Consider the following 26,781-nt stretch of genomic DNA (forward strand, 5'->3'; position numbering starts at 1 on the left):
AGCTGCCTTTACGGCCTCGGGAGCTTTCTCCGCACACAATTATCTTCCCCGAATACACGCTCACGCACACACACACACACTTTGGGAGTGACTACAGGTCCTCTCACTTACAGACATTTCCTCCAAGTCAGTCGTGATGACCGCCCCCCCCCTCCCTCTTGGGGTGTCGGCCCCTCCTCGCATCCTTTCCAAAAGAGACGTGCTCGCCAGCTTGGCTCACCCCCGTGCCGGTAATCTGTCCAAAGCACTTTGGATCAAATGAGCGCAAGCAGGTGTGCCCCCCCCCCACGGTGGGCACCCAGGTGACACCTGCTACTTCCCCTTTAATTTGAGCTAAAACAGCTGTTTCACCGGGAGGCCGCGCCGGCCTCGCTCTCCGCTTGATAGCAGTCGCATCCGATTAGGAGCGCGGGGCTTTGCGGTAATGGATGCGTCAATACGTGGGGCGTAAAAAATAAAGAAATAAATATTTGCAGAGTAACCGGACACACACCCGGTGCTTCTCCGTCTTTCCAGCTGCAACAACGAGGCACCAGGCCAAACAATGTGAGTTGAGAAAAGGTGAAGATAAAAAAAAAAAAAAAAAAAGCAAGTCTTCGGATCGTTACTCTAATCATGCCGAGCTGTGAGCCAGAGGGCGATTTAGGATAACTTTGATCCTGGAAAGAAAAAGAAAAAAAAAAAAGAAACAAGGGTGCAGCCATCTCACAACACAATTTGGGATATCTCAAGCGCCTCCACAGGGAAACTTTCTTCCCTGAAGAGGTAAGCGCTCATTGGTTTTGCGGACTCTCCACAAAGTTGTCAAACGCGATGAGTGAGTCATCACTGCCAAAAGGTGGACGTTTCATGCTGTGAATTGGCTTCCGGGACAAGATGGAACATTTTTCTCAATCGTCGCCCGACTCGCGACGCTTCTCAAGGCACGCGTAAGGAAAGGAAAAGATCTTTTGATCTGCGTGCAAATATTATTTAAGATGCTCTAGCGGAGCCACTTTATGGCATGCTATTTATTTATTAATTTATTTATTTTTTAACGGCAGTGGCTGTTGTGACTGCACTGTGTGAATAAAATTGAGTTGATTTTTGACGTGCTATCTGATAATCCATTTATAATGTTTTCACCGCACATTGGAGTTCTCATGAAAATTGCATAGGATTTTGTACAGTAAGATTTAGTGAAATTTGCAAAAAAAATCTTTCACATAAACTGTCAAAGGGGATTTCATCTTTCTCTGCGTAAGAAGTTCATCCAGCATTGAAGTGAGTCGCATTCCTACAATTCCAATGAGAATTTAGTAGGACTTTGTCGAAAAATTTCTATAGTTCGTTTGGCTTTCAAGTGACTCATTCATGCAATATTCAAAAGATTTTTGAAAGATTTTTTCTTTCTTTTTTTTTTTTTAACAAAAACTTACATAGTTCACAAAAATGTTACATATGACCTGATAATCTAAATAAATTCTTTAATCAAATGGATTATAAATTCGTTACGATTTGAAGGGAATGCCGTTGCTGCAATTTTCTGTCGATTTTTTTTTTTCAAAAAGAACGACTGCAACATGCAGAAATGTGCCATAATCTGTTAAACTGTCTTTGCTTTGTCAACGGCGGAGGATCATGCACGGGTTTCATGCTGTGAACTGACTTCTGGGACACGATGGAACATTTTTCTCACTCTTATCCTCATGCTCTTCCCTTCTAAAGGCACACACAGGAAAGGAGATGATTGACACCACCTGATCCACGTGCAAATATTCTTGAATGTTCTACAGCAGAGCTACTTCACTTCACGTTGATGCACAGGTCAGTGTGCGTGTGTGTGAGAAGTTTGTTTACCAGCAGAGTGCAGTGTTGTGGCAGCCAAACGCGATAGACTGTCAGTCTAATGAGATCCAATGCAAGCGCTGTATGAACCAATCAGCTTCGACACGGGCTTGATCGACATTGTCAGGGAGGCATTCAATCAAAAATATGTTCATTGTGACGCTCGTGCTTGGCGCTACAACTGGATGTCATGAGGTGTTGTGCCGTCATCTACGCTACTGTGATTTCAAATGGCACATTTTACAAAATAATGAGTTGAACTCAACTGGTGTTTCTAATATTCCGGTTTGAGTTTGTCAAAGTAGTCGAAAGATGACGAGAGCGCAGTTGTGCAAAGCATAGTGAGAGTAACACACGGATTGTTGTGAGGAAATGCAAACAAATCCTTCATACAGCTTTAGAGGAATCTTACCACTTGCTCCCTGGACCAAGCGGATTTTTGTAAATATAAGGGCGTACCGGGTTATAAGGTGCATTACTGCACATTATGGGAAACAAACCAGTACAGTCAATAAGTCTAACTTTATTCCGTTTCCAGATCACATCCACACATAAGGCGCAACAGACTATATGGGTTATTGTCATTTTTTGGAGAAAATCCCCCCCCCAAAAAATCTTTGACGTATTTAGCCGTCAATGGCAGTAAATGATTTAAAGTGCGCCTTATATTCTGAAAAATATGACACCACAAAACCAAAATCCAACACAAAATTTTAACCCCAACCCCTTGCCCCAAAGTTCTGGTTCTGGCCGTAGTTTGCCCACGCCTGTTCTAAGCCCAAGACGGCAGGTCGCTAATCACCAACCCCACTCAATTTGGATCCAAAATGTTGCCCGTCTAATTTTCATGCATTTTTAATGGGCCACAGCCAAACCTTCACCAGTAACTTGACCTTGAGTGACCCCTGATCCCTGACTGCATCCCGAATCGTAACGATCGGAGAATTCTTGACCATAACGAAGAATGCATTGCAGTCTCTCAACTTGTTGCTAAGTAATATTTAGATGAAGAAGTTGCTTAGTGACTGCGCCAAGAATGTTTTAACGCCGTTGTTATTTGTTCAAGTTTGTGAGTCTGACCTTGGCACACTTCAAAGTGGGTCGGTGTTGGCTCCCTTTGAGTGTAAACTAGAATTCAAAAGCGCTCGCTTTTGGGGGTCAAATGCGTCCGCCGGGACGCGTGGTGCACACTCGATTGAGCTTGGAAGCCGTTTCATTTTGGCAGCACCTGCGACCCGACAAAGCAGGAGAGACAGGCCTACCATCATAACACACACACACACACACACACCCTTTCTGTCTTTCCGGGTATGCGGAGACACGCCAACAGGTAATGACATGGTATCGATCCGGAAAGCTGAGGAGCTGATTGATGATGTCGCCCTCGTGGCCAACGTGCAGTAATGAGTTGCCTTCTCATTGGCTCCCCGTCACATTGGCGCTCGGCGCCGGAGAAAGTCTCTGTCATTTCCGTCACCCGACGCCATCATTCTTCAAGGACTGCACATGCTTAGTCACCTGGAATGAAGTCGTCAACGCATCCCCAATCAGCACAGGAACGTGCCGACTTTCCAAAGACATTCCTCTTGTTTCAAACGCACGCCACTTTTATCTTCACTTTTTGCTCGCCGTCAGCGCGCTCTGCCGAGTCTCGCCATCCCGAAAAGCAAACGAAAACCAAGCTAGATGTGCGGTATCCTTGGAAACTGCACACTTGCTTGAGATGTGCCGTCGTCTGCCCAGTTTTTAAAATGATTTCACTCCTTCGTTTTTTTTTGGGTTTTTTTTGTAAATTTTTATTAACGATTTTGCTCTTTGTGATGAAGATTTTTGTAAGATTTTGTACGAGAAGCGCTGCAGTCTGCATACGTCATGCATATTGTCCGATTGTCAATCCAAGATGATTTAGTCCTTCTTAAATAAAATGCGGTGTGAGTATATTTGAATTAGACGTGAATACTGCTCATTGGAATTTTTAGGGGAATTTAGTAGGATTTTTTTTTTTTTTTTAAAACTCGGCTTAATTCTCCCCGGGATTTTGTTGTGAAAGTACTGTGCTTTACCAGAAACGTTATATATCCGCTAATCAATTGAGGAGGATTTCCCGGTTCTTAATTTAAACGCGTTCGAAATTGGAGCTCATTTGAATAATTCTCGTGAGAATTTGATGGGATTTTGTTCACGTCGCACGACATTTTCTTTAACCTTCCCTTCAAAAAATTAGATCGGATAATCCATAAAATTCGTGCCATTCGTTTGGTTTCGAGGTGGATCGTGTTCAACCAATTCTGATGCCAATTTTTGTAGGATTTGGTCCAAAAAGTCTGAGGCTAAAATCATTTGACATTCTCAACTCAAATGTGTTTTAGTTTTACAGGAAATCACATGAATTCACTTGCAAATTTCGTCAAATTTTGGATTTTACCGAAATTCCCAAAATGTTACATTACGTGCGTTTGGCTTTGACGTGAATTTGAAATCGAGGACGAGCATGATGACAACTCGGTGCTATCGATTTCACCCCAACTAGTTTGCCGTCCAACTACTTTTCCTCCTCCATCATCTTCTCCAATCTGCTTCAGTCATCCCAAAGCGCGTCACGCCGCCTCCCTGTCCGACGTATTTCAGCCCCCCCACCCCTTCATTTATAATCCTCAGCACAACACCGACACTTTTCATTTCTCCCAGACGATGACACACTGGGGCGCGATCTGTGTGATGGAGACATTTCCCGCTTCGAGCCCGCCTCCATTACGGCACCGCCATACATCTCGCCGGCAACCGGGCGCCGTGATGCTCACGGGACCCGGGCGGCCGTTCGGGGAGGAGGGGGGGGGGCGCTCACCCACACCCGACACTGCATCATTTGTGGCAAGCTATCAAAAGCATCCTCATCTTTTTTCTTTTTTCTTTTAAATTCTGATTTTGAAGGAGAGGCGAAGGGGGGTGCGGGGATGATGATACCGCCCCCCCCTCCTTGCCTCCATCTTTGAACAAAAGACACCGCGGAGACCGACTCTTGAGGAGACACATGAATCATCGCTGACAAGGCTCCTCCCGCCGCGATGTTGTAGCCATGAATAATCCACCTCGGCTCAGGCCTTGATCAATTAGTCAATCTCTCAAGTGCGCCTCTCAATTAACAAGGTGATTCCCGACGCTCCCGACTCGCTACGCCGTACTTGTCTCTGCCAATTTAGGCCCGAGTCCAAGCATAGCTCTCGGGTGCCTGGAGATTTATGGGCAGACACTGAAAATACGCGTCGGAAACAACTGGTTGAGATTGATTTTTTTTTTTTTTTTTTTTGTTTTGTTTGCAGATGACCTTTCGCTAAGAAAGTTAGTTACTGTCACCCTGTCCGTCAAGTTTTCCGAGCCAACAATCAACAATGGCTGCGCTCCCTGGAGAGATAGCGTCCACAATCAAGGATTTAATGCAAACAAATCACAGCCCGGTGGTGGAGACGGAGGACAACCGGATTAACAAGCTGCACTGTGACAGCCAGGATGGATAGCTCTCGATTTAGAATTAAAAAAAATAAAATCAGTCCAGGACGCCAGTTCTACTCGGGAATTTCTCCAATCAGAAGCAGGTGTCGTAGAAAAGATGAGTGATGTTGCTTGGTGGTGCAAGAGCGAACACTGAAAATAAGAGCGCGAAATATTTGGTCACCAGATGACCTTTCACTTAACGTCAAGCTTTTGAAAGCCAGCGAGAAGGCCTAACTGTCATCAACTCGTCATCTGATTGGCTTTCGCAACTGTCTATCAACTGTGAAAGCCCCCTTTGAGACGTAGAACAGACGCCCGCGCGATTGTATCTGAAGGCCTCGGACGAATTGTGCATGCGACTGGTATTATGAAATCTGCCTGGCAACACGAGCTAGCTGAATTCTGATTGGATAAAAATTCTAATCTAAAAATTCAACACTAGGATCTAATATGATATCGATGTGAAGAATATGATCAGGATTTCTTGATTATGTTAAGCCAGCAGAGAAGGCCTTGAGGGCCTTGACCACCCACCGCTGTTATAATCGAGGAAATCATGTCAAACAAATACCGGTAGAAATCCCCGCAAACACTTTGTCGTACTTGGAGCGACGCCATCCATCCGTTTGATTTGGCGCCGAAGCAACACGCCGCTACTCGCAGTCCTCTCCAGTGGAGTGTTGCTCGTGTCAGTTGGGGGGACCACGGTGCGTGAGGCGGGCTGTAATTGGAGCAATCCGTTCCCTTCCGCCCCGGGGGCCGCCGAGGCCGTTGGAAGGCTGCCGAGACGTCATCGCTCGAGAAGCTCCCGAATGTTCTCCTCCGCACCGAGGCGACCTTTGACATTTGCACTGCTGCAACCCGACAGACGATCGCCGTCACTTGTGAACGCTCGGCCCATCCTCGTTTTCTGGGGGGTGAATATTGGTGGTTTCCATATTTTTTATTTATTTATTTATTTTTTAATGGCTAAATTTAATTGTTGTGACTTCTAACCAGATCCGTTTTGTAGTCCGCAAATTAGACGATGTGGTCCGCTGTCGAGGCTGCAACTAATTATATGGGATCTATTCCTATTGAAGCATCAAAAAGGGTCAATCAGTGCAATGAATAAAATAATGCGTGAAGTAAAAAAAAAAAAAAAAAATTACAATTGAAAAAGTGCAAATCCATTCGAAAGAAATCCCTTCGTTTGTGTGGAAATGCCGTTCCTCTATCCATCCTATCCAAGATGCAACCCAGAAAAGCTTTTTTTTTTTTTTTTTTTTCTGAGTGCACTAAGCCTGAGGTGCAGCATTCTCAAAGGTCCATCTCTGAATTATTAAACACGCAAACTTTACTCATGAATCTTTCAAAGCCAATCGCACCTTAACTGACAGGGGAAATAATAACGAGGTGTCCGTGGATTGACTTTTAACTCATCAAGCATTTCAACAATCTGCGCTTGTCCTGTCGAGATGAACGGGAAGCATTTCCAGACCGATTTTTATGCGCGGGTGCTAAAAGCAACGCGACGGTTTCTCAATTTGGCCCAATAATGAAAAGGCCCGCTCGGAGTTTAGTCATCGCAATTGTTTTGTTTGCGAGTGCTTCAAATAAGTATCGATGGATCAGAAATCAGAATCAGAATCAGAAATCCCTTTATTGTCATTGTACTCAAGTGTGCAACGAGATTAGAGAGCTCCCCTCTCCAGTGCAATACAACAATAATTCAGATAAATATATAAATTATATAAGAGAATAGTTAGTGCAATGGAAAATAATACTGAATACTGATCATGGAAGTGACGGAAAATGCATTCAGAGTTTGATTTTGAAATGAAGATCATTCGTGGGAATGTAGGAATTACCAGTAAGGAATATTTTCTTCAATTAAATGCATTTAGTTACTTTGGCTTTGAAATGAATCTTAAAAAAAAAAAAGAAAAAAAAAAAAGGCCCATAAACTCCTTAATCTTTCATATAAGATCATCTACGTTAGTTTCTAAATTTAATTTTAATTTATCTAAAAAAAAAAAAAAATCCAGATAATAAAAGATAACGTGAAAAAAAATACATTTTCGAAAAACAGTGAAAAAGTATGTTTTTTTTTTTTTTGTTACTTCCCACCACCACATTTTTCCCACACCGACTTCGACAAGCATACTCGGACTTGACCAATCGAAAGGTGAAAAAGGGAGCTGGACTTCAATTAAAAGCGACTAAATGGCGCTAATACGAAATCAGGCCGAGATGCTGTTGCCGTGTCGACAAATGGGCGCTCCGTAATTAGTTTCTTCGCAGCGACGCGGACGCTTTTTAATTGAATTAAGCAAACAAACCCTCCATTAGCCGTTTGTACCGCGAGAGCGCTCGGACGCTTCCTGTGCGTTCGAGCTGGAGCTGGAGAGGCCGCCGCCGTCGCCGTCATCCCAGCTGCCGGGGACAGATGCGTCACATTTCCAAGCCTTTCTCGCGCCTCTTTTCTTCAGATTAGTCACGCTTTGGCGAGAAGGCCGTCTCGGAACAATTGGCGCTGAGACGCAAACGCTTGGATGTGGTCTGACGTCGGTTACCCTTCCCGCAGAGAACACACGGAGATGTTTGTCCTCGCGTTCGTTGCGGTCTTTCATCACGGGGACTCGACTTTACCCATTTAAGTTGGGTAATTGCATCAAAGTACCTGGCCATTGACGTCGTGCTGCGATACTGATAGGAGGATGAGCTCGGTCGGGTTGGCGCGCTCAGACGAGTTGACGTGAGGCTCAGCGGGACGCCGTCTGGATTATTGCGCGAGTTTACCTTTAAGTGGCCTGACGGCGGGTGTGATCACGGGCCTCCTGTGGTTCTGGAAAGGACCCGGAACACCGTCTTGGGAAATGTAATTGCTATGTAAAAAAAAAATGCAGAGTGAAAAGTGCTTCGGCGCTAGGCAGACCCTGACGTGACCGTTTTCCGACAAACGATAATTCAAGATGTACGTTAAATGCTGTTTTGTTTGTTCACATATGTGCTCTGTTTTTTCAAGGTTGTTATAGTGAATGAAAACCAAAATTGAGAAAACATTTTCATGAATGAAATAAAATAAAAACTGAATTTCTAGCGAGAATTTACGTCAATGTCGTACATGAAATTTTGGAGTTCATTTTTTGGAAAATGGCAAATATTCTCTCTCTCTGTCTCTCTCTCACTTACTCTCACTCTTTATCTCTCTCTCTCTCTTGATCTCTCTCTCTCTCAGCACCAAACATTGCGTAATCCCACGTTCCGTTTTTTTCTACCGCGCGCACCAAACTGAAAATGACTGGAGCAAACTGTCTTTATTGTTAGTGACAACAAGAACCAAGCGGTGCACAGCGTAAAGGTCACTGAGTTTTTATTCTTGAAGAAACGATAACGAGTGCAGAAGGAGCCCGCGCATTTGCCAACGCTCTGCTGGATATTTTTCAGCAACAATCGCAGTCACAAAGTCTCTTGAAGTCTCCAATAACACGACAAAAAAAATTTGGATTTGTTGCTAGTCACGTTTTGGAGGTGAGGGGGGGGGGGATAGTTGCTAGAATGGCAACACTGACTCCGCCCTCCGGTCGTCATAGTAACGAAAGCCGAACTCTGCATTTCATGAGACAGAAGCGACCACCAAAGTACTTAAAGTTGTGGAAAAAGCCGCAACGTTTCATTTAACACAAAATATCCTTTCCTCTTTGACACAAATTGCTTTTGTAAGTGCACAGCAGCGACTTTGAATATAAATCATAACTTTTCAAACTCATAAAAAGAAATCCCTGTTATAGTTCTGCTGTCGTAAAAGATGAAATTCAAAGAAATCGTTGGGCAAAGTTACATCACCCCCAGGTGGGTCATGTGGAGTTTAGGCAGTCTTGTAGAAAGTCCATGAAGGCGATACTTTAGTCAAAGTACAGAAAATAACTTTGCTAGAAGTTAGTTGAACTTTACTTGCAATTGTGGCTGGCCAATAGAGGGCGCCGGATTCAATACAAGAGAACACCAACGGTGCAACACACATGTAGACAGACAACGTGACAATCCTCTCAAGTTTATTCTTTATCCTAAGTCAAATATAATCGCAACTTACTGAGACACTTAGTTGTGAAACTCATCTTCGTTTGAGTCTGTATGACTCTATTATACTGTTAAACCTTCATCAGAAATCAGTTAAGTATTGTAGCAAATTATTTTGACCCCGTTTCATTACAAGACTGAGTTCAGGCCAAAGTCAGTGAGTGTTTTTTTTTTTGTTTTTTTGTCACTTGTATTTTCGGTTAAACGTTTCATTTCCCTGCTTTGTTCCATCATGCGCGGCTGTTGTCACGCCGCCTTCCCGTCACGCGTGTTTCCATGTTTGTCGGCTGACTTTTTTTGCCTTCGTGCTTTTCTTCAGGTTGTCTTGTCGTCGTGGCTGTTGGTTGGATGTGTGTGTGTGGTTCTTTCGCCCTCCCCTGTCAAGGCACATTATGCGATATTAGGGCCGTGCAAATAAAAGCAGGCCTGTCTCCACAAGGCTTTTCCGCCAGGAGCATCCCATGCAGGTGCAAAATGTATATATTTAGGTGAGGGCGGAAGTGGAAAAACAAAAAAGGAAAAAGAAAACAGCTCTAGACAAAGCATGCTTGAGATGTTGACAATGAAGGCATATTGTGGCGAAGAATTACAAGGGGAAAAAATTTGTTACATGAAGAATATATCATGGTAAGAGGAAAAAAAAAAAACAAGCCACGTTTCCAAAATTGAATTATGATGCTTCAGAAATTTTAAAAATTCTACGTTGCGAGAATGCTGTTGTCGTGCAGTGAATGAAGTTGTCGGTTAGCGAGAAAAGTCATCAAATTGAAATTAGAATGTTGCAAGACTGTGGGGACACCCAAAAAATTATATTGTTGCGTTGGGAAAAAAAAGTCAAAATGATCATTTCAGTCATGATATAATGAGAAAAAAAATGAAAAAAGTGAATCTTATTTGTAAATAATTCTTATTTTTCTGGTAAACCAGCCTTTAGTTGTCCCAACACTTCTTGAATTGCGTTTATTTGGCCTGAGCTCAAGTAAATATGACTTTTTATTATTTCATATGCAGTGTAACTAACTCACTTTAGGACTTTGTAAGTGGACTATTTCCTTTTTGCATGAATAAATCAGTCAGACAAATAGCGAACGGTGCTTTTACGACGAATCCTCATTTTTGGGCGCTTTAGTCACATCTCGAAACGTCACATTTGCAGCTTTATCCGAGCCCTTAATGGACCTCCGTGAATCAACTCCAAGTACGTGTCTTCTTTTTTTTTTTTTTTTTTTTTGCCTGCAGTGGAGTGTCAAAGTGAGTGTGATCAGAAATGATGGGGCCACAAACTTTACTGGCGCCAGAAGTCTAATTCTCCCAGATCCTCTGCTGTCATTTTAAGCGGCCGTTGTGTCATCATTAGCGGCTTAATCGAGCTTATTGCGCCCCTTCGAAGGGTCCACTTCAACTTCACGCCGCCTTGTGGGCCCGCCGGTGCCACTGGTGTTTACGCCGTTTAAAAGCCAATCCGTTTATTTCTTAGCGGCAGCTTTAAAAATGCGCATACGGGTGCCGACGCGGCCTTTTCCCCCCCGCAACGGTGTTTTATTTACAGGTCGTGAAGCCGCGGTGACTCATAACAAGCGGCGCCATCTGGGCGACTTGGGCTCACATTAGCCGCTAATGAACATTAGTGTCACGGGGAGGGTCACCGAGCAGCTCGAGAGCCGAGAGCTCCCACGTTTGGTGGCCTCGCCCCCGGAGAACGTTCGCTCGCTCGCTCGCTCGCCTGCTTTTCTCGTCGTCTCCAGTCAAAGTGAGTGAATGTCAGTTTTATGGCGTGCGGGTGAAACTGCATCCATTATGTCCGCCTGTGGAACTCCCGAGACAAAACGCGGGACTTGACTTTTTCTCCACGACGGTTGACGGCACATACAGGCTTTTGTTAGCAAAAGTTGAATAAGAATCCATCCTAATAGGCATGAGGAGGTTAAAGGTCGTCCACTTACACATTAAAAATATACACTTGTTTTTGTAAGCTAGTTGCTGGGCTAGCCGTGGATTCAGGTGACAAGGTTGGGTTAATTATTTGATCGGGCTGAAGAGCGTCGCCATTTTTAGTGAGAGAATTTGAAACTATTAGTACAAGAAATACAATTAGTGTTTAATTATTTTCAAGCTGCACACTGAACGCAATTGGGATTAAGTGAATGTAAAAATGTTTAAATGTAATTGACTCTATGGCAGTGCTTCTCAATTATTCTCTGTAAAAAAGAAAATAAATTATCAGAGCAAAACATAAATAATTTTTTTTAAATTACCCAACTTAAAATGTTATTTAAAAAAAAAAAATCAAATGTTGCACTTCACCTTTAGTCCAAAATCTCATTGGATCGAGTTTCTTTGCATTGTTGGCTGGTGAGGATGGTCTAAAAAAATGAGTCATTTATCAATAATTTATATTTTTTTCCCCCGTATGTGGCGGTAGCCAAGTGCACGTGAACTCTTGACAGAAGTGTGAAAAGAGTCTCGGTGTAGTGCAAGAGCAGGAACAAACATCGGCGTTTCTGTGATGTCACGTCGGCTTCTCGAGCCGAGTGCTCCAAACGATGCATTATTTATGTGTGTGAGATGGTGTTGTTGATATTTTATTCTTCTTCTTCTGACTGTGTGGGGAGCCACGACTTTATGTACAATCGCTTGAGGGAAGTGCCTCCTCGCCTCGTCTCATAACACTTTGTCTCGGCGCATGTAGATTGTGCAAAGAGCGAAGGTGTGTAGCAAGAAGTTGAACACTTGATTCTTGCCTGCTGGCTATTTCCCATAATTGGCTGCCTCTCTTCTTGGCTTCTCGACTCATTAAATGGTAATTACAATTCAGTATAGTGCTTTTTGTTGGCCTTATGAAGGCTGAAATATCAATAAAAAGCTCGGCGGATATCTACATTTAAATGCGTTCTTTTAATAATTCAATATGTCTTAATTTGCCGAGACACGCCGCCTTAAACTGTTTGACAGCCTCTTCTTGCTTCCACTTTCCTCTCAGATAGTTTTACAAAACATGCCAAATTATTCCAAATTTTTCTCTTTTGTGATTGAAACTCATTTTCTATGTGCCTTAGAATATTCTGAAAATGGCTGCTTCAAACTAAAATGGCTGACTTCCTTCAATTGTCGGCATGGGTCCTTGAGACATTTTCCTCAAAGTCTTGATGAAACTGGTGTCGGCAGCTATTTTTCCCAAACTCCCCAGGGGGACTACAGAGTGAGTTAAAAAAAAAAAAATTACATAAAGTGAACACGTTTATTACTGCAGGGTACACGATCAATGATTCGAGTGGTGGAGCATTGTGTTTTGCCGCTGCAGGTGCGAAGCAGCCGCTAATCATGACGCTTTTCAAGGCGCTCTTGATATTGACACTGATGTGAGCGACAAGAAGACAGCTTGTGTGACTGTGTATCGTCTCCACTGATGTGAGCACAATCACAACATCTTCACTCTCTCTCTCTCTCTCTCTCGCTCACATGCAGTCTATTGTACAGTACGTCCGTCTTTCCCACTTATGCGTCTCAAGCTGTGGTGAAAAAACACCAAGCGCTCTGATTTTGCCAACGTTATTGCGAGACGCTTGGGCTGGGCGATAAACCGAAAATTTACCGTTACCGAAATGTATTACAATGACCGACATCATTTTGCCCATGTCGGTAAATTCTGCTATTACTGACTAATAACTACTACAAATTAACAAATTACTAATAAAAAGCTAACACGCAAATAAAGCTATAGCTAATTTACGACTAATAAAGAAGCTAGCTGGCTACTACTGACTACTAAGTACCATTAACAAGGCTACTTAACTTCTAAAACCAAGTTTAGTTGGCTAGCTAACTAATGACTACTCGCTACTAACAAAGCTAACTATTTCTGACCACTGACTACTCTTAACAAAGCTCGCTAGCAAATGAATTCACCTAATGACAAAGGAACTTTTGTTTCTACTTCAGGAATGTTTTTGAAGAAAGTTGAGCGTTCACAGCATCCCTGCAATGTCTTTTCTCTGCACATGTACAGTCTACAAGTTGAGAGAAAACATGAGCCTTGAACTTTTTGAAAGTTGTAAACATGTACAAACGTCATAAAACATGTTTCCACGGGCTCAACTGTACATCTCATTAGATTCACATGGATTATACCCGGAGACATAAAATTTGCGTAAAGCGAGCCTGAGTTATGATGCAGTTGCGTCCGACGTGTCAAATCGTGTTGAATTTACAATCCGACGTGAAGGTGAGCGACGCTCTGATGGCTAGCAAGCGTCACTTTGTGTGTAACTTTACACTCGGGGGGGGGGAAACCAAGAACTGAACACACTTTCACATCACAAGCGACCACTCACTTTTTAATACGCTAACTTGCTTATTACAGACAATGAACAACTATGCACACCATCTCTTAAAGCAGGCGTGGGCTAACTACGGCCCGGGGGCCTCGTGTGGCCCGTTAAACGTTCCAATCCGGCCCGCCAAACTTGAAAAAAATTAAATCTAAATAATACATTCTAAATACCATTATCTATGATCAACAAAACAACCTAACTGATGCAATAACTGCTAATTATTTTGTTGTATCGACAGTACCAACCAGGTAATTAATACCGAATACTAACGAAGCTAACTCAGTAGCTAACCACTGTACAACTATTAGCCATGTTACAGTATTAATGATTATATTCATTCATACATAAAGTTGTATTGTATTATATTGTGCAACCTGAAGGCATATTTTAGTGGGAGGCCTTTTTTTGTACAAATCGATTTTTCTAATTATGAAAATGATTTCAAATGATACGTTAGCAGCATTGGAACAGCAACATCTCATTTATTTTACAAACATTTAACACTTTATTAAATGATCTACTAGAACTAAATAAATAAATGAAGTAACCAAAACAATATGTTCAGCATATGCGTCGTTAAATCAATCTGTCGATGCACAAGAGTAGAACTCAGCATGCATGGAGGCGAGGAAACAGCCATTAAATTTAAAAAAAAAAAAAAAAAAGGCCACTTTTAACATTGAATTGGGTGGCAGTGTGCGCCCTCCAAGTCTCGCTCTCCCGGGAGGACTTTCAATAAGCCTGCAGCTTCCAAGTGGAATTCCTGCAGGAGGCTCAGCTGTCATTGCAACTCTTGTTAGACAAAACTTTTGGGGTAAAAAAAAAAAAAAAACGCACCTTCACACACAAAGTCAACCTTCTTGACGACTAGCAAAACATCTCGTGTGGTGGTGGGTGTGTTTTTCGAGGATGCAAAATGTACGATATAGCGCCTGTCCTCATTAGCGTCGCGTGTTTATTTGTTTAATTTCACACTTAATGGTTGGGGAGGCACTTCAGACAGCCAACAATTTGTTAACAAGCCATTAAAAAGTCAATCTGTCCGCTTGAAATCACTGTCTGACAGCTTCAATCTAAAACTGATTTTTTTGTGTCGTGCGAGGGACCACACTTTTCTTCTTTTATAGTTTGCGTTAAAAAAAATTCAAGGGGCCAGACGTGCGCTCCTCACACTTCCGTGTTGTCTGTGCGGGTGTAAAACAAAAGGCTCATTCAACGTGACAGCCTGGCAACAGAAGCGAGAGCGCGGAGGAGCCAGCGGGGTGGGTGTGTGTGTGTGGGGGGTGGGGGTGGCTTGAAGGGGAGGGGGCGTCGCCGCGAGATGAGAACGGTGTTTAAATTTCCCACCACGCGACGTTTGCAACGCGACGTTTGCAACGCGACGTTTGCAACGCGACGTTTGCAACGCGACGTTTGCAACGCGACGTTTGCAACGCGACGTTTGCAACGCGACGTTTGCAACGCGACGTTTGCAACCGTGTTGATGCAAATTCGCAGAGTCAGCCTGAGTCGAGTTGCATCCCTTTGCGGGAATTTCTTTGGATTCCGATCGCTTCTTCAATAAGACCCTGAAGGCGCGTTTTCAGGAATTAGCTCTCGCACGTTGACGACGCAAAGTCATCCAAACGACGCTCCAAGATCACAGTCATTCTTTGAAATAAACGCCTTCAATAGATCCAATGAAAACGCCATAATTATAACGCGTGGCCGTTTTTGTCCCGTGAACTGATAATTCCGCCGTCTTCATCCCCCCGATTCATTGTTTACCTCGTTCTATTTTAGTTCGACGTGCCGGCGAAGACGTGAGCGTGAAGCCAATCGGCTTCCGTGATGGTCATTTTGATTAATGACAAGCTACAGATTAAATTCTTAGCAATTAAAAGCGCTTGGTAATTATCCGGCGACATCATTCGACAGGCGCCGCAAAGGGGTTGGCGGGTGTGCGGAAAAAAAGGGGGAGTTAATTTAAGATTTATTTCCATATTGATTAATTAACAGAATCCTATTAACGAGGTTCTGTTCATTTACAATTAACCGAATCCCATTATCAATTCCCACATCCACTTTACTTCTCGTCCAGCGGCGGGAAAACGATATCACCTTGTTGATGGCGAAGCTCTTACGTGCCGTGCGATTGCGCTCAGGAGGACTTGAGGCAGGGGTAAAAAAAAAAAAAAAAATGATGGCGCAGTCATTAATTTGCCATCTCCAGAAAAGGGCATCAGTGATCTGTGAAATCACTTTGTTCGTTTGAGGTGGTTGCACTTTCTTTTCATTTACGTCTCATAATGACTTCGATTATGGGAATCTGCACGTGTCTTCCCGGGCATCTGCCGGATGTCGGACAGCGACATTCGCCGTTTAATTCCGCTTTTGACAAAAACTTCAAAAGGCCTCCACTTTCAAATCAGCCCAAGAACCAAGCAGGTCGCTTGTTTGCCGGTTTTGTTTGCCCCGATCCGTGAAATGATCTGTCAATGCGATAGGAAATGTTAAAGCACTCCCATCGATTCCATTTGTATTTCTTTTTTATTTTTATTTTTTATTGTCAGTGTTCAGTTCTGCTCATGTGGTTTTTATGGCACCGCGGGAAGTCTCCACTCGGCCATCTATTGTTTCTCAGCTTCTGCTCCTGTGTGGGAAGCCTGAGATGCGCGCTGATGATTCTCTTACTGTTGCTTTTCTTCTTTGGCGATTGCAACTTTTTAAGATTCACACATGCAAATTATGTAACGTACTTTCTCGTCAGGCCAACAAACCAACCGGTGATCTGACAATCCAATGCCAATGCGCACACTCGCACACACACACAGATGCATTTTTCCTCTTAAAGTCCCTGTAATATGAAAATAAAATTTGACACACCGCATAGACGTGTTAACCGCCCTGACAAATTTGAATTTGTTGAAAAAAATTCAAATAAAAGCCCATGATTATAAAACGAGTCTTTGTTGGCGCGTTCACACCCCCAGCTCAACCCTGTCAACTGTCAATCAAATTGGACTTCTACAACTTGGAAAAATGGATGCTACTTCTTCTAGCGTCTTTTCTTACGTCGATACATAAATCCATTTTATCTGCTTAAAGGCTATGATGCCTGCAAAATGTCCGACTGAGTCCGCAGAGGGGACAACGAGCCGCTCTAACCTGAACTATTTGTACCATCATGTTGGACTCCCGGCTAACTTAAGGTTCCTTTTCCAGGTCCGCTTCCAAGGTTTAAGAATCGAGTATCAAGGAGACACCTTTGATGGTACATCGCCAGTCAAAAGTCACTTCATCGTAAAAGGTAGGAGGAAATGAATACATTTATTTTTGCTCTGAACGTCGGTAGTCCATTCTGAACTAATGAAGCTGAGATTTGGACGTCAAGGCAACAGATTATATTGTTTCCAGTACTGAAAAGGAGTTGTACAAGTCACGTGTCAAACTACAATAATGGCTGTGCTTTAAAAAAAAAATTAAAAATAATAAATATAAAATAAATAAAATAAATATATATATATATATATATATATATATATATATATATATATATATATATATATATATATAGTGAACAATCAAATGAAACTGCGGAGATTTCGCTCAGGCTACGCTCAACGTTTTCAATGCTTTTGCATCTTATTGTATTTTTTTTTTTTTTTGCTTTTGCTTTTAGAGCCTTCCACTTTTACAGTGTTGCTTCACTCTCGCTGCACTCACACGCATAAAAACGGCAATAAACCACACCGTGTGCTTTTGTGTCGGCCACAAAACGAGAGAGGAATATCTTCCGAAAATGGCTCGAGAGGATCCGACGGCTCAAATGCGGTGGGAGTGTGGTCCCAACAGGACTCGGAATGAATATTGATGTTTCCGGCCGGGGGTTGTGGGGAGATGACATCTGCTGGGGGAGGCGGACACCAATCAATGAGCTTTGTCGCCATTTATTTGGAGATGCCTTTCAGAAACATTTCCAATTCTGTGATAATTAGTGAGGCGTCGTGTGTGCGTTTTTATTTTATTTTTATTTATTTATTTTTTTAGACTTAACTAATCGACCATGTAACAATTATTCAGGTGTTCCGAGTCCACTTAAGGTTTTACTCTTTTCTTTCTTCCGCGCAGGTTTTTGCTTCACATCAGGCGTGGGCAAGCTTCGGCCCGGGGGCCACATGCGTTTTAATCCGGCCGGCCGAACTTGAAAAAAATTCAATGAATCAACCTTGTTAATGTTTTATTTTCTAAATACTGTGGTTTTTCAAAGACATATATCGCCGTCATGCTTTTGTGCATTTTCAATTAAAATTAAATGTAATTTTTTTTCTCCGATGAGGTGAGGTGACCAAAACACTCCATCTATCTGCTCCTCGTCCGGCCTCTCTGTCAAATTTTATAACCCATCAAAAAGTTTCCACACCCCTGCTTTGCACGTTTCTTGCTTTCATGCCCTTGGATCCTGATTTTCCAACCAGGTCACTTCCACATTATACAAGAAATACGGCAGCTCGGAATTAAGAAGGAGGTGAGAGGCAACCCGCAGACAGTTTATTTGCTATTCCATCACCAGTAATGGATATTGATGATGAAGTCACCCCCGGTCCGGCTGAACAAATGCTGAAGTCATACTCCACTTTTAGCAAGATGACAAAGGGCCGATCGTTTAAACGGGCATAATGAGGAGACGGAGAAAGCGGCAGAATTCAACATTGTAAATAATATTTCCAGTGCAACTTGAACAACTTGACATTTATGAAATATAAAGGAGCCTTTTAGGGGGAAATCGACGCTACTGCACGTGCCTCACTATAAGAAGGTGATGGAGATAATGAAAAAAAACAAATTGAATTCAATGATTTACTCAACTATTACAAGAATGATAAATAATTAAAAATAATGTTAATAGTGATGATGAACTTTTCTTAACTTTATTTCCATCAATCACAGCAGGATGCTCCTCCCACACAATCGTACACCGCCCGTTGCGCCCCCCCCACCCCCTCTCTGTACGCCCCTGCTTTCTTTAAAAAAATGGTTTTGGTAGAAACACGTGTGCACTTGCCAACATCACTATAGCGCCATTTATTTATTTTTTTTACAACACACTGCTTGCTGGCTCAAGCCGAAGTGAACACAATTAACCCCGATGCTGCCGGGGAAAAAAAAAAAAAGTGCAAGCCTTTCGGCAGTACCCTGCAACAAGACTCGGGGGATCGCTCTGTTCCATTAAAGTGAACACGCCCCGATCCACCACACTTTTCTAATTAAAACCTTTGGGAATGACTTTTGAGCCTCCAGGAACAGAAAAATGAAGAAGCATACATGTTGGAGGAGAAGGCGAGAAGCTCAAAGGATCACAAATGGAGAAAGGGAAAAAAACAATGAAGAGGCAGTAGCGCTACATAGATTGTCGCCGTGGTAACGCATTGATTTTCTTTTGAATATTGCTACCTCAAACGGCCGACTCCTAATGGATGAAGGAGATGGATCAGCGTGTGTTGTTGTGTCGAGTCCACATGGAAAGGTCAAAGCAAGGAGTTTTATTAATAAGAGCAATTTCTCCCACTGCGGGACAAATAAAGGATTATGTGATCTTAAAGGATTATGTTAGCTCATTAAACAGGAGGCGTTCAAAAGGTTTCTCCAGCAAGCTTAAACATTGTACGCCACACTCCCTTCATACAATTGGCTTTTCTTTTTCTTTTTCTTTTTCTTTTTTCAACTATTGCCAAATCGCCATTCTGGGAAATGGGAGCACACTGCAAAGCACAAATAAATAAACAAGATAAATAAATAAATAAAATGCCATGAAAAGATTTTTGGAATAAAAAGATGACTGTACATTATTCTACATTTTTTGGGGAGACATTTAATGACATTTCCCATTCCATTTAAAGGTAAAATAAATAAATAAATAAAATAAAGCATCTCATTATCAAGAGACCCATTTTATTTATTCCTTTTTCAATGCCTTTAACCCAGGATAAATTGCTTTCAACCCTTTTCGCCTTTTCTTTCTTGAACGTGGCTCATTCATTAGCAGAGTTCTTCCTTCCCGAAATACAATACGTTTTTGCATTCGAGACATTCGCGTCTGATTTGTTGTTAATTGTCCATCCCATTACTCCGACTACTAATTAATCTACAACAGAAAAAGAACACGACGCATTCAAATTTTTATCGGGGTTTTCATTTTCATTTCAAGTTTAAATGTGTGTCTAAAATATGTAAATGAGTTGGGAATTATAATGAAAAAAATTCATTAGTAATTATAATTAATTAAAATAAACGGAATTAACCAATAATAAATCCAAATAAACGTGTATTCAAATTGTTTATTTTAGTCATGTGCACCATAATAGACTTTATTACAGTTAATAAGGATTCTTTACTATTGCATTAAAAAAATTATTTGCATAAACTGAGTTTTGTCTTTGTTGAAAAATGTCGTTGTCACTCTTTGCATAGAAAAAAAGACCTATTCAGGCCCCAAATCTCGCTTTTGTCCAAATATTAGAATTGCCACTCTGTGTAGGTAGCGCAATTCACCCGTTCCGTCCTTTACAATACGAAAAAAACCCCCAGCAATTAATGAAAAGTTTCACGCCAAAAACTTGACGTAGACGACAGATCGCAAAACATCAGCGAAATAATGAACGCTCTCCACAGTCCAACTATTTTCATTGCGTCCGACCACAAGCTGTTCAAAACAGTTCTCCAGCTTTGTCAGCTTTACCGACACTACTTCTTCAAATGACTCCAACAACAATTACAGATGCATCGTCGTTCAGATGGTGCGTGCGTGCGTGTGTGTGCGCTCAAAAGTTTGAAAATGAAATTGTCTGGCAGAACAACAACAACAACAACAAGTTCTCCCAGTGGAGATTTCGCATTAGCAACTCTTGAGGTCAGGCGAAGGCAGCGCGAGATGCTTTGGGCTAAATAACTGACTTACTTGCAAAAAAAATAAATAAAAAATGCACAACATATCTGCACAAGTGAAACATTTTGCCTCTGTTTTATCCAAAACGCCAAACGGGGTGAGCTCGCTGGATAATGAGGATCGTTGTTAGTTGGGCGAATGACTGAATAACGAAATAAAGAAATGAAGGTTGGATTTCTTTTTAGGAAATGGAACTGTGCAACTGTATCAGAATCCCAGCAAAGATCCTCATTCTACTTTTGACCTCCACGAATCTTGTGAATGTCAGAACAAAGAATATTTTTTTTCTCTTTGGCCGCATTTTAAATCCATCTGATTACCCGGGCTGGGTTTAAAAAAAATCGATATATGGATTTGAATAAATTTTCCTTTTCATAGCTCAATATCGATTCATAAAACCATATAGCGATAGTTTTAATATAATTTTCAATTTACGTGACTTCAAAGGTCACGTGAGATCTTGTCACAACGTGACAGTAGCGTATCAAAACAAAATGGCGGATGCAGCGCCAGCGCCAACGAGGTCTTTTGATCAGGTGATGTTAAATTAAACTTAAATGCATTGGCTTCAATTCTTAATAAAAATATGAATATTTTTACTAATACAACATCGGTTCTTTTGAGCTCGCCTTTCATACGAAAGGAAAATTGGTACTGCGTGAAATCTTTGAGTGAATCGAAAATCAAATTAAATTGGGTCCTTTTGTTTAGAATCCATTTGGAAATTTGAATCGATACAACAGCGCTAGTTGCTACTAGCCTCACCCTAGCTAACACGAAGCTCGTTCGTCTCTCGGTTCTGGTGTCCAATTTTGCGAACTTACTATCGTTTGTTGCTAGCGCTGTGTTAGGTGGTCCCCTGCTTCTTTTGCGTCACCCCCAAAAATCCCCAGTTCATTTTGCAGTCGCACTTTTAAGCAGTCCTTATTTAATTGTCGCAGCCGGTGTGATTTAAAGGTCGTCCTGGGGATAATTAGGCTGAGTCAGCCCACAGTCACGCCAATAGTGAGGAGGCCTATTGATTTAAAGGAGATAAGGCGAGGCAGTAATCGAGTGTCCTTTTTACGCGCACGCACACACACACACACACACACACACCCCCCCTGATGCGACACATCATTTCCCCCCGCTCGGTTATTACCGCCACCAAGCAAACAACCACAAAAACTGAGATTGTAGCTTCCCTTACTCAATACCAGCCCAACTCTATGACGCTATAAAATCGCATTGGAGCGCCACTCCATCAATGTGGGGTGCAAACGCCCCGCCCCCCCCCCCAAAAAAAAAGAATTTTCCCTCTCACCGAAACTTGGAAGTTGAAAGAGCCGTTGGGAGCAGCAACTGGGAATGTGTAAAAATAATTTTTATGGGAGGATTTTGATCAATCGGTCGATTAATTAGTCTACTTTTCTCTTGAGTGCAATCTCAGGAGATGATTTTTATTTATTTATTTTTTTTTTTTAGGGGGCGGGGTGTCTGTGGGGAACATTTCGAGTTTTCAGGATATTTTAAGGAAAGTCAATCAATTGTTTTGTTGTTCCAAATGATTGTTTTACGACAGGTGAGTTGTAAAAAGAAAAAAAAATATGAGAAAAATTATAAATGAATTATATAAATTTTAAAAATACTGTCAAAAGTTGATTTTGGTGGAAAAATTCAAATTAAATTCCCAAACGGCTAAATGTATGTTAAAAAATCAATTGAACTGTTTCTCATCCATTTCTTCAGACGCTAAATTTTCCATACGCTAAGCTATAATCACTAACTCTATATTATAAATTTAAAAAAAATTAAATCATAAAATATTTCACTCCATGTACTGGAAAGGGAATCTATGTAATGAGTTTCACTTTTTGAATTGAACAAGTGAACTAAAATAAATGTAATATTTTTTCCCCTATAGAAAGAAATTTAAATCGAAATAACCTATAAAAGTGGTTTAAAGTCATATTTCTACCGATACTATCCATAGAGCGAGCCGTCTTTACAGTACACAAGATAATTTCATGCATCTAATGATTTACATTTCCACTCCGTCTGTATAAATCGACCACATGGCATGACGATGCGTTGAGGCTGTACCGTTGGATGGAGCCGACTCGCCCACTGGCCTCGGGCCTTGCGAGGATTATGGATTTCAAATACATTTTCCAACACTCATTGTGTTTGACTCCCCCCGGAGAGACAATCCCGTCCCAGAAAAAGAATCCAAACGACTTACGTCACCCGCTGCTCTCTAATTAGCCTCCTGCTTCCTTCCGGCTAGATTTTAAAATATATATACATATATATATATATATGTATGTATATATATATATATATATATATATATATATATATATACGGTATGTATCGTCTTAAGAAAAGAGAGAGCTGTTGTTTTCCACGGTAGAACTTATGAATATTTAATGAACAGCCAAGTTGACTTTGTGTTTTTGTTTTTTTTTGTTTTTTTTGCATAGTGGTGGTGGATAAATTCAGATTATAGGATGAAACGACTGCTCTTTATGATGATGTATTGCGCACAGAACAAAACCTTTTCCAAGCATTAGTCATGGGGAAAAAGTCAACCGTATCCCCACCACAAGTTGACACCGGGTGCAAATTGCACAGTAACTTCAATTCGGATATTATCGCCAAACTTGTAATAATATCTCGATTTTAATTAAATTTTTTTTTTTTTTTTTGGGCCTTTGTGTTTGACAGTACCGACTATAAATGCATCATTATTTACCGCCATACGTAACTCGCTGTTGTTTATGTGTTTGATATGTGCGTCCGACGCAACAACTGTTTTATCAGAACATATTATGTGATTTGAAAACATTTTTCGATTTACTTGTTGTGATTTTTAATGAGCGGTTGTCAAATCTATCATTTAGAATAAAATATGAATCTATTTTCCTTTCAATTTCCCTGCCCACATTATTACCACTTTCAACGCGTATTTAATTAAAAAAAAATACTGTTATGTTTATTATCTGCACTTATTTTGGTGAATGTTTGGTTAATTCAATTCCCCCCAAAAATATTTATTAATTTATTTTGAAATAAAACGCAGACATTTTCTAGCGTATAGTCTCAACACGCATATCGCTTGAAACATGACACTCCCTCCGCCCTCCAAAAATATATAATTAAAAAAAAAAGATGACTTTAAGTGCCTATAAAGTAAAGGTAACAAAAAAACATCAGTTGTCATTTAATTGCGCGCGTCACATTCCCCCTATCTCCCACCGTGCTCCCGAATGAGCTGAAAAGTGAAAAGGCAATTTATGATCAGCTGTGTGTACAACATGGATCGCTCATTACTTGTAAATGATGTCGGCAAGTGATTAATTGCGGCAAACGGAAAAAGCGTCTGTTTGCGTCAACTTGATGCATATTGCCTTTTTCGCTTTCTTTCCATTCTAATGAACTGAAGTGCAAACTCCGCATCTGTGACTCATCACTGAATGCATTGCGCTTACGCAGCGACATCCTAGAGGGTATTTTACTTCCGTGAAAGGGCCATCGAGTGAGACCGGCGGTTGTAATGTCAAGGGTGAGGCCCGGCGTAAAAAAAAGGAAAGACTTTTTAAACAGCACATTTATATTGGCCAAGCGTAACTGCTTGTTAATTAACAAATGTGAGCGGTATAAAGTGTCGTTTGCATAAAGGCAATCTCATCCAGCCCGTTAAAAATTTTATTAGTATTTATAGCCACCCTGCCAGGGCGCAAGTACCTTTGATGACAGGCAGGTGGCGCTGTGCCCGGTTGTACCTTACCTCTAATACAGAATGCAAACCTCCAAAATGTTTTTATTTTTATTTTTAATTGCCCTCACCTCTGCAACTCCGCCTCACAGGAAGCATAAAAGTAATGAAAATACAGAAACCAAACAATGTAACAACAATTTTGTGTCTCTCCCTTTGTTCGGCAATATAACTTGACTCCAAAATGTGCACAACTGCTTAGGCAAATCATGTTAAGCACTAAAATAAATGACAATAAGACCCAGCAAAGATAAGTAACAATAAATACCGCTTGGCTCCAAGCGGCCATAAAAGTGAATAATTGCCGACGTAATAAAAATGAGGTCGCAAGCGCGGACAGTTGAACAACAATAGCTAATACGTAAAAAGCCAGCGGACGGTAAAGCGAAGATCATTGGGAGTCTTTGTGGAAAGGACGGAAATGATCCAGTTGACAAAACATTTGTTGTGCCTAATTGCATGGCACGTTTTCGAGCGACTGCTGTTCAAAAGAAGGCCGGGCTCTTCTCGGGGGCCATTGAACCTCAAATTGGCAACGATATCAAGAGAAGCCCAACAAACGCTGCCGCCTCACAAATCTGGAAGACATGCCAGTTCATAAAAGCGCCCCTCTGCACTGTCATTTCTCCGCCTAATTTATTGGATTGGCTTGTGCTTGGTGTCGCTCTCGAAACTGTGACAAGCTAATTATAGTGTAAGGTAAGAGCACAACGCGTCAGTAAAAGGCGCAACGGTGGATTTGACATCAAAGTGTCATTGCGAGCTCAGCGTGACCCTCAGCGATGGCAAAGGTGCTCAGGTCGGTTTTCGGCTTTGACCTTGGACTTTTTGCTCTCCCGCTAGTTCAAGGTCAGTCATGTTGACACAACGTCGCGGTTTGAGGTCAAACGTAGTGACTTTCTGGTGGTTGAGGCCTTTCAAATGGTCCATTGCGTTTATGGCGGCATAGATCAAATCTTTTTTTTTTTACTCTAATCAGAGTGCAAAAAAATATTCCCACAGTATAAAAACATTCAAGATGAAAAATATCGTTAAGTCTCACACCTAGAATTAGAAAGCATTCAAAATCTTTATTCAGAGAAAAGGCAACTGGGCTCCAGACGCATCCCTGAGGAACACCGCTAGCTCACAAGGACACTGAAATACTCACCCAATAGAAGTGAGAGTTTTTTGGCCGGAAAAAAAAAAAAATTAAAAAGCAAGGACATGCTTCATGAAAAAGTAATGCACTAGAAACAATCGTCCAAAAACACTTTTCAATCAAATGGAGAAAGATTCAACATTAGTATATGATTTCTACTTGAAGTAGAGAAAAATTCACAACACGCCTTCACTGCAATCGCACGTAAAATGCGATCCTTGCCGGAATAACGTTGAAATTGTGTCCGTATGGATGAGCGTGGAACAGAGCGAGAGATTTATTTGGAGTGTAATTGTTGTCAGGCATATTTTGATTAGCTGTGCTCATCCTTGGCCACTGGGGAGGACGGTGACATGAAGAGAAATGAGCGTGTGACTATGAAAGAGGGCCATCATTTAGCATAGCCTCGGGCGCAAGATGCCTCCTCTGCAACTCTTGCGGCGTCTCGCTCTTTCATTATGATGAGGCTATTGGCTAAACATACCCGAGCATGTCAAATATCCTGCAAACGAGCACGAAACAAATCATTTATTTTTTCTTTTTCATTTTCATTCCCTTCGTGGCTGCGTTGCGCTTCCTTTGGCGAATACAACAGTGAAACATGGCGTGGCTTGTCGCCTTTGGGGTACTTTTATTGGTACCGGACTTTATTTGGCTCAAAGGCGTGACTTGCGTGAGTTGCTCGGGGATATGCACGCGAGGGTCACGAACAGAGCGGTGAAGTAAAACCCAATCAAATTCAATCTGATTAAGCTTCGCAATTTAGCGTCGGCCATTCGTCAAGGGTACCTGCTTGTGATTGGGTCAAACCTTCTCCTGTTTTCTCACAAGCTACTTTTTTTTTTTCCTCCCCTCCTACTCGTGTAGCATTTGGTCGTGTAAACGTGTCTCTTAAAGCCAACAAAAAAAAAAAAAAAGTGGAGGTGACACTTGCTCCATGTTCAGGTGCAGCCTTTCGCAGCGTGGCCTGGCACCACGGGGGCCGGCGGGGGGAATCGAATCAGACAGAGTTGTCGACCCGTTAAGCTTGAGGGTCACCCGTAAAGAGGTCGAGTAGCAGATGTGACAGTCGACTCTCCCAGCATGTTAGCAGATGTTTAGCGCTGTCACGCTTGGCCCGGAGGCGTGCAGAAAGCCAAGCATGCGGCGGAGAATAAAGTTGATGATGATCAAAGACAGGAGCTTGATTTGGGCGCATGGCTAATGAAGCTTAAAGTCACCTCGGATTAAAAATGAACTTTTCTTG

General features: G+C 41.8%; 1 protein-coding gene across 3 annotated transcripts in view; it reads left to right on the forward strand.

Moving 5' to 3' along the window:
- The window catches only part of LOC148322223 (uncharacterized), a 143,181-nt gene that overhangs the window by 4,297 nt on the left and 112,103 nt on the right, over positions 1–26,781 (forward strand). For 2 of the 3 annotated variants that reach the window (XR_015846703.1, XR_015846702.1), the window contains exons 1-2: positions 10,852–11,131; positions 16,917–17,001. Coding sequence is in view for 1 of the 3 variants with exons in the window: in XM_088317830.1 (XP_088173956.1) it covers positions 1,765–1,806; positions 16,917–17,001 (127 nt within the window). In the remaining 2 variants the exon portion in view is untranslated. Of the gene's footprint in view, positions 1–1,707; positions 1,807–10,851; positions 11,132–16,916; positions 17,002–26,781 lie in introns of those variants that run through there. The other variant, XM_088317830.1, reaches the window with a different exon arrangement.

Source organism: Idiotropiscis lumnitzeri, chromosome 15, assembly GCF_059441095.1.
Source record: "Idiotropiscis lumnitzeri isolate Australia: NSW breed Sydney's pygmy pipehorse chromosome 15, RoL_Ilum_1.0, whole genome shotgun sequence".
Classification (NCBI taxonomy): Eukaryota; Metazoa; Chordata; class Actinopteri; order Syngnathiformes; family Syngnathidae; genus Idiotropiscis; species Idiotropiscis lumnitzeri.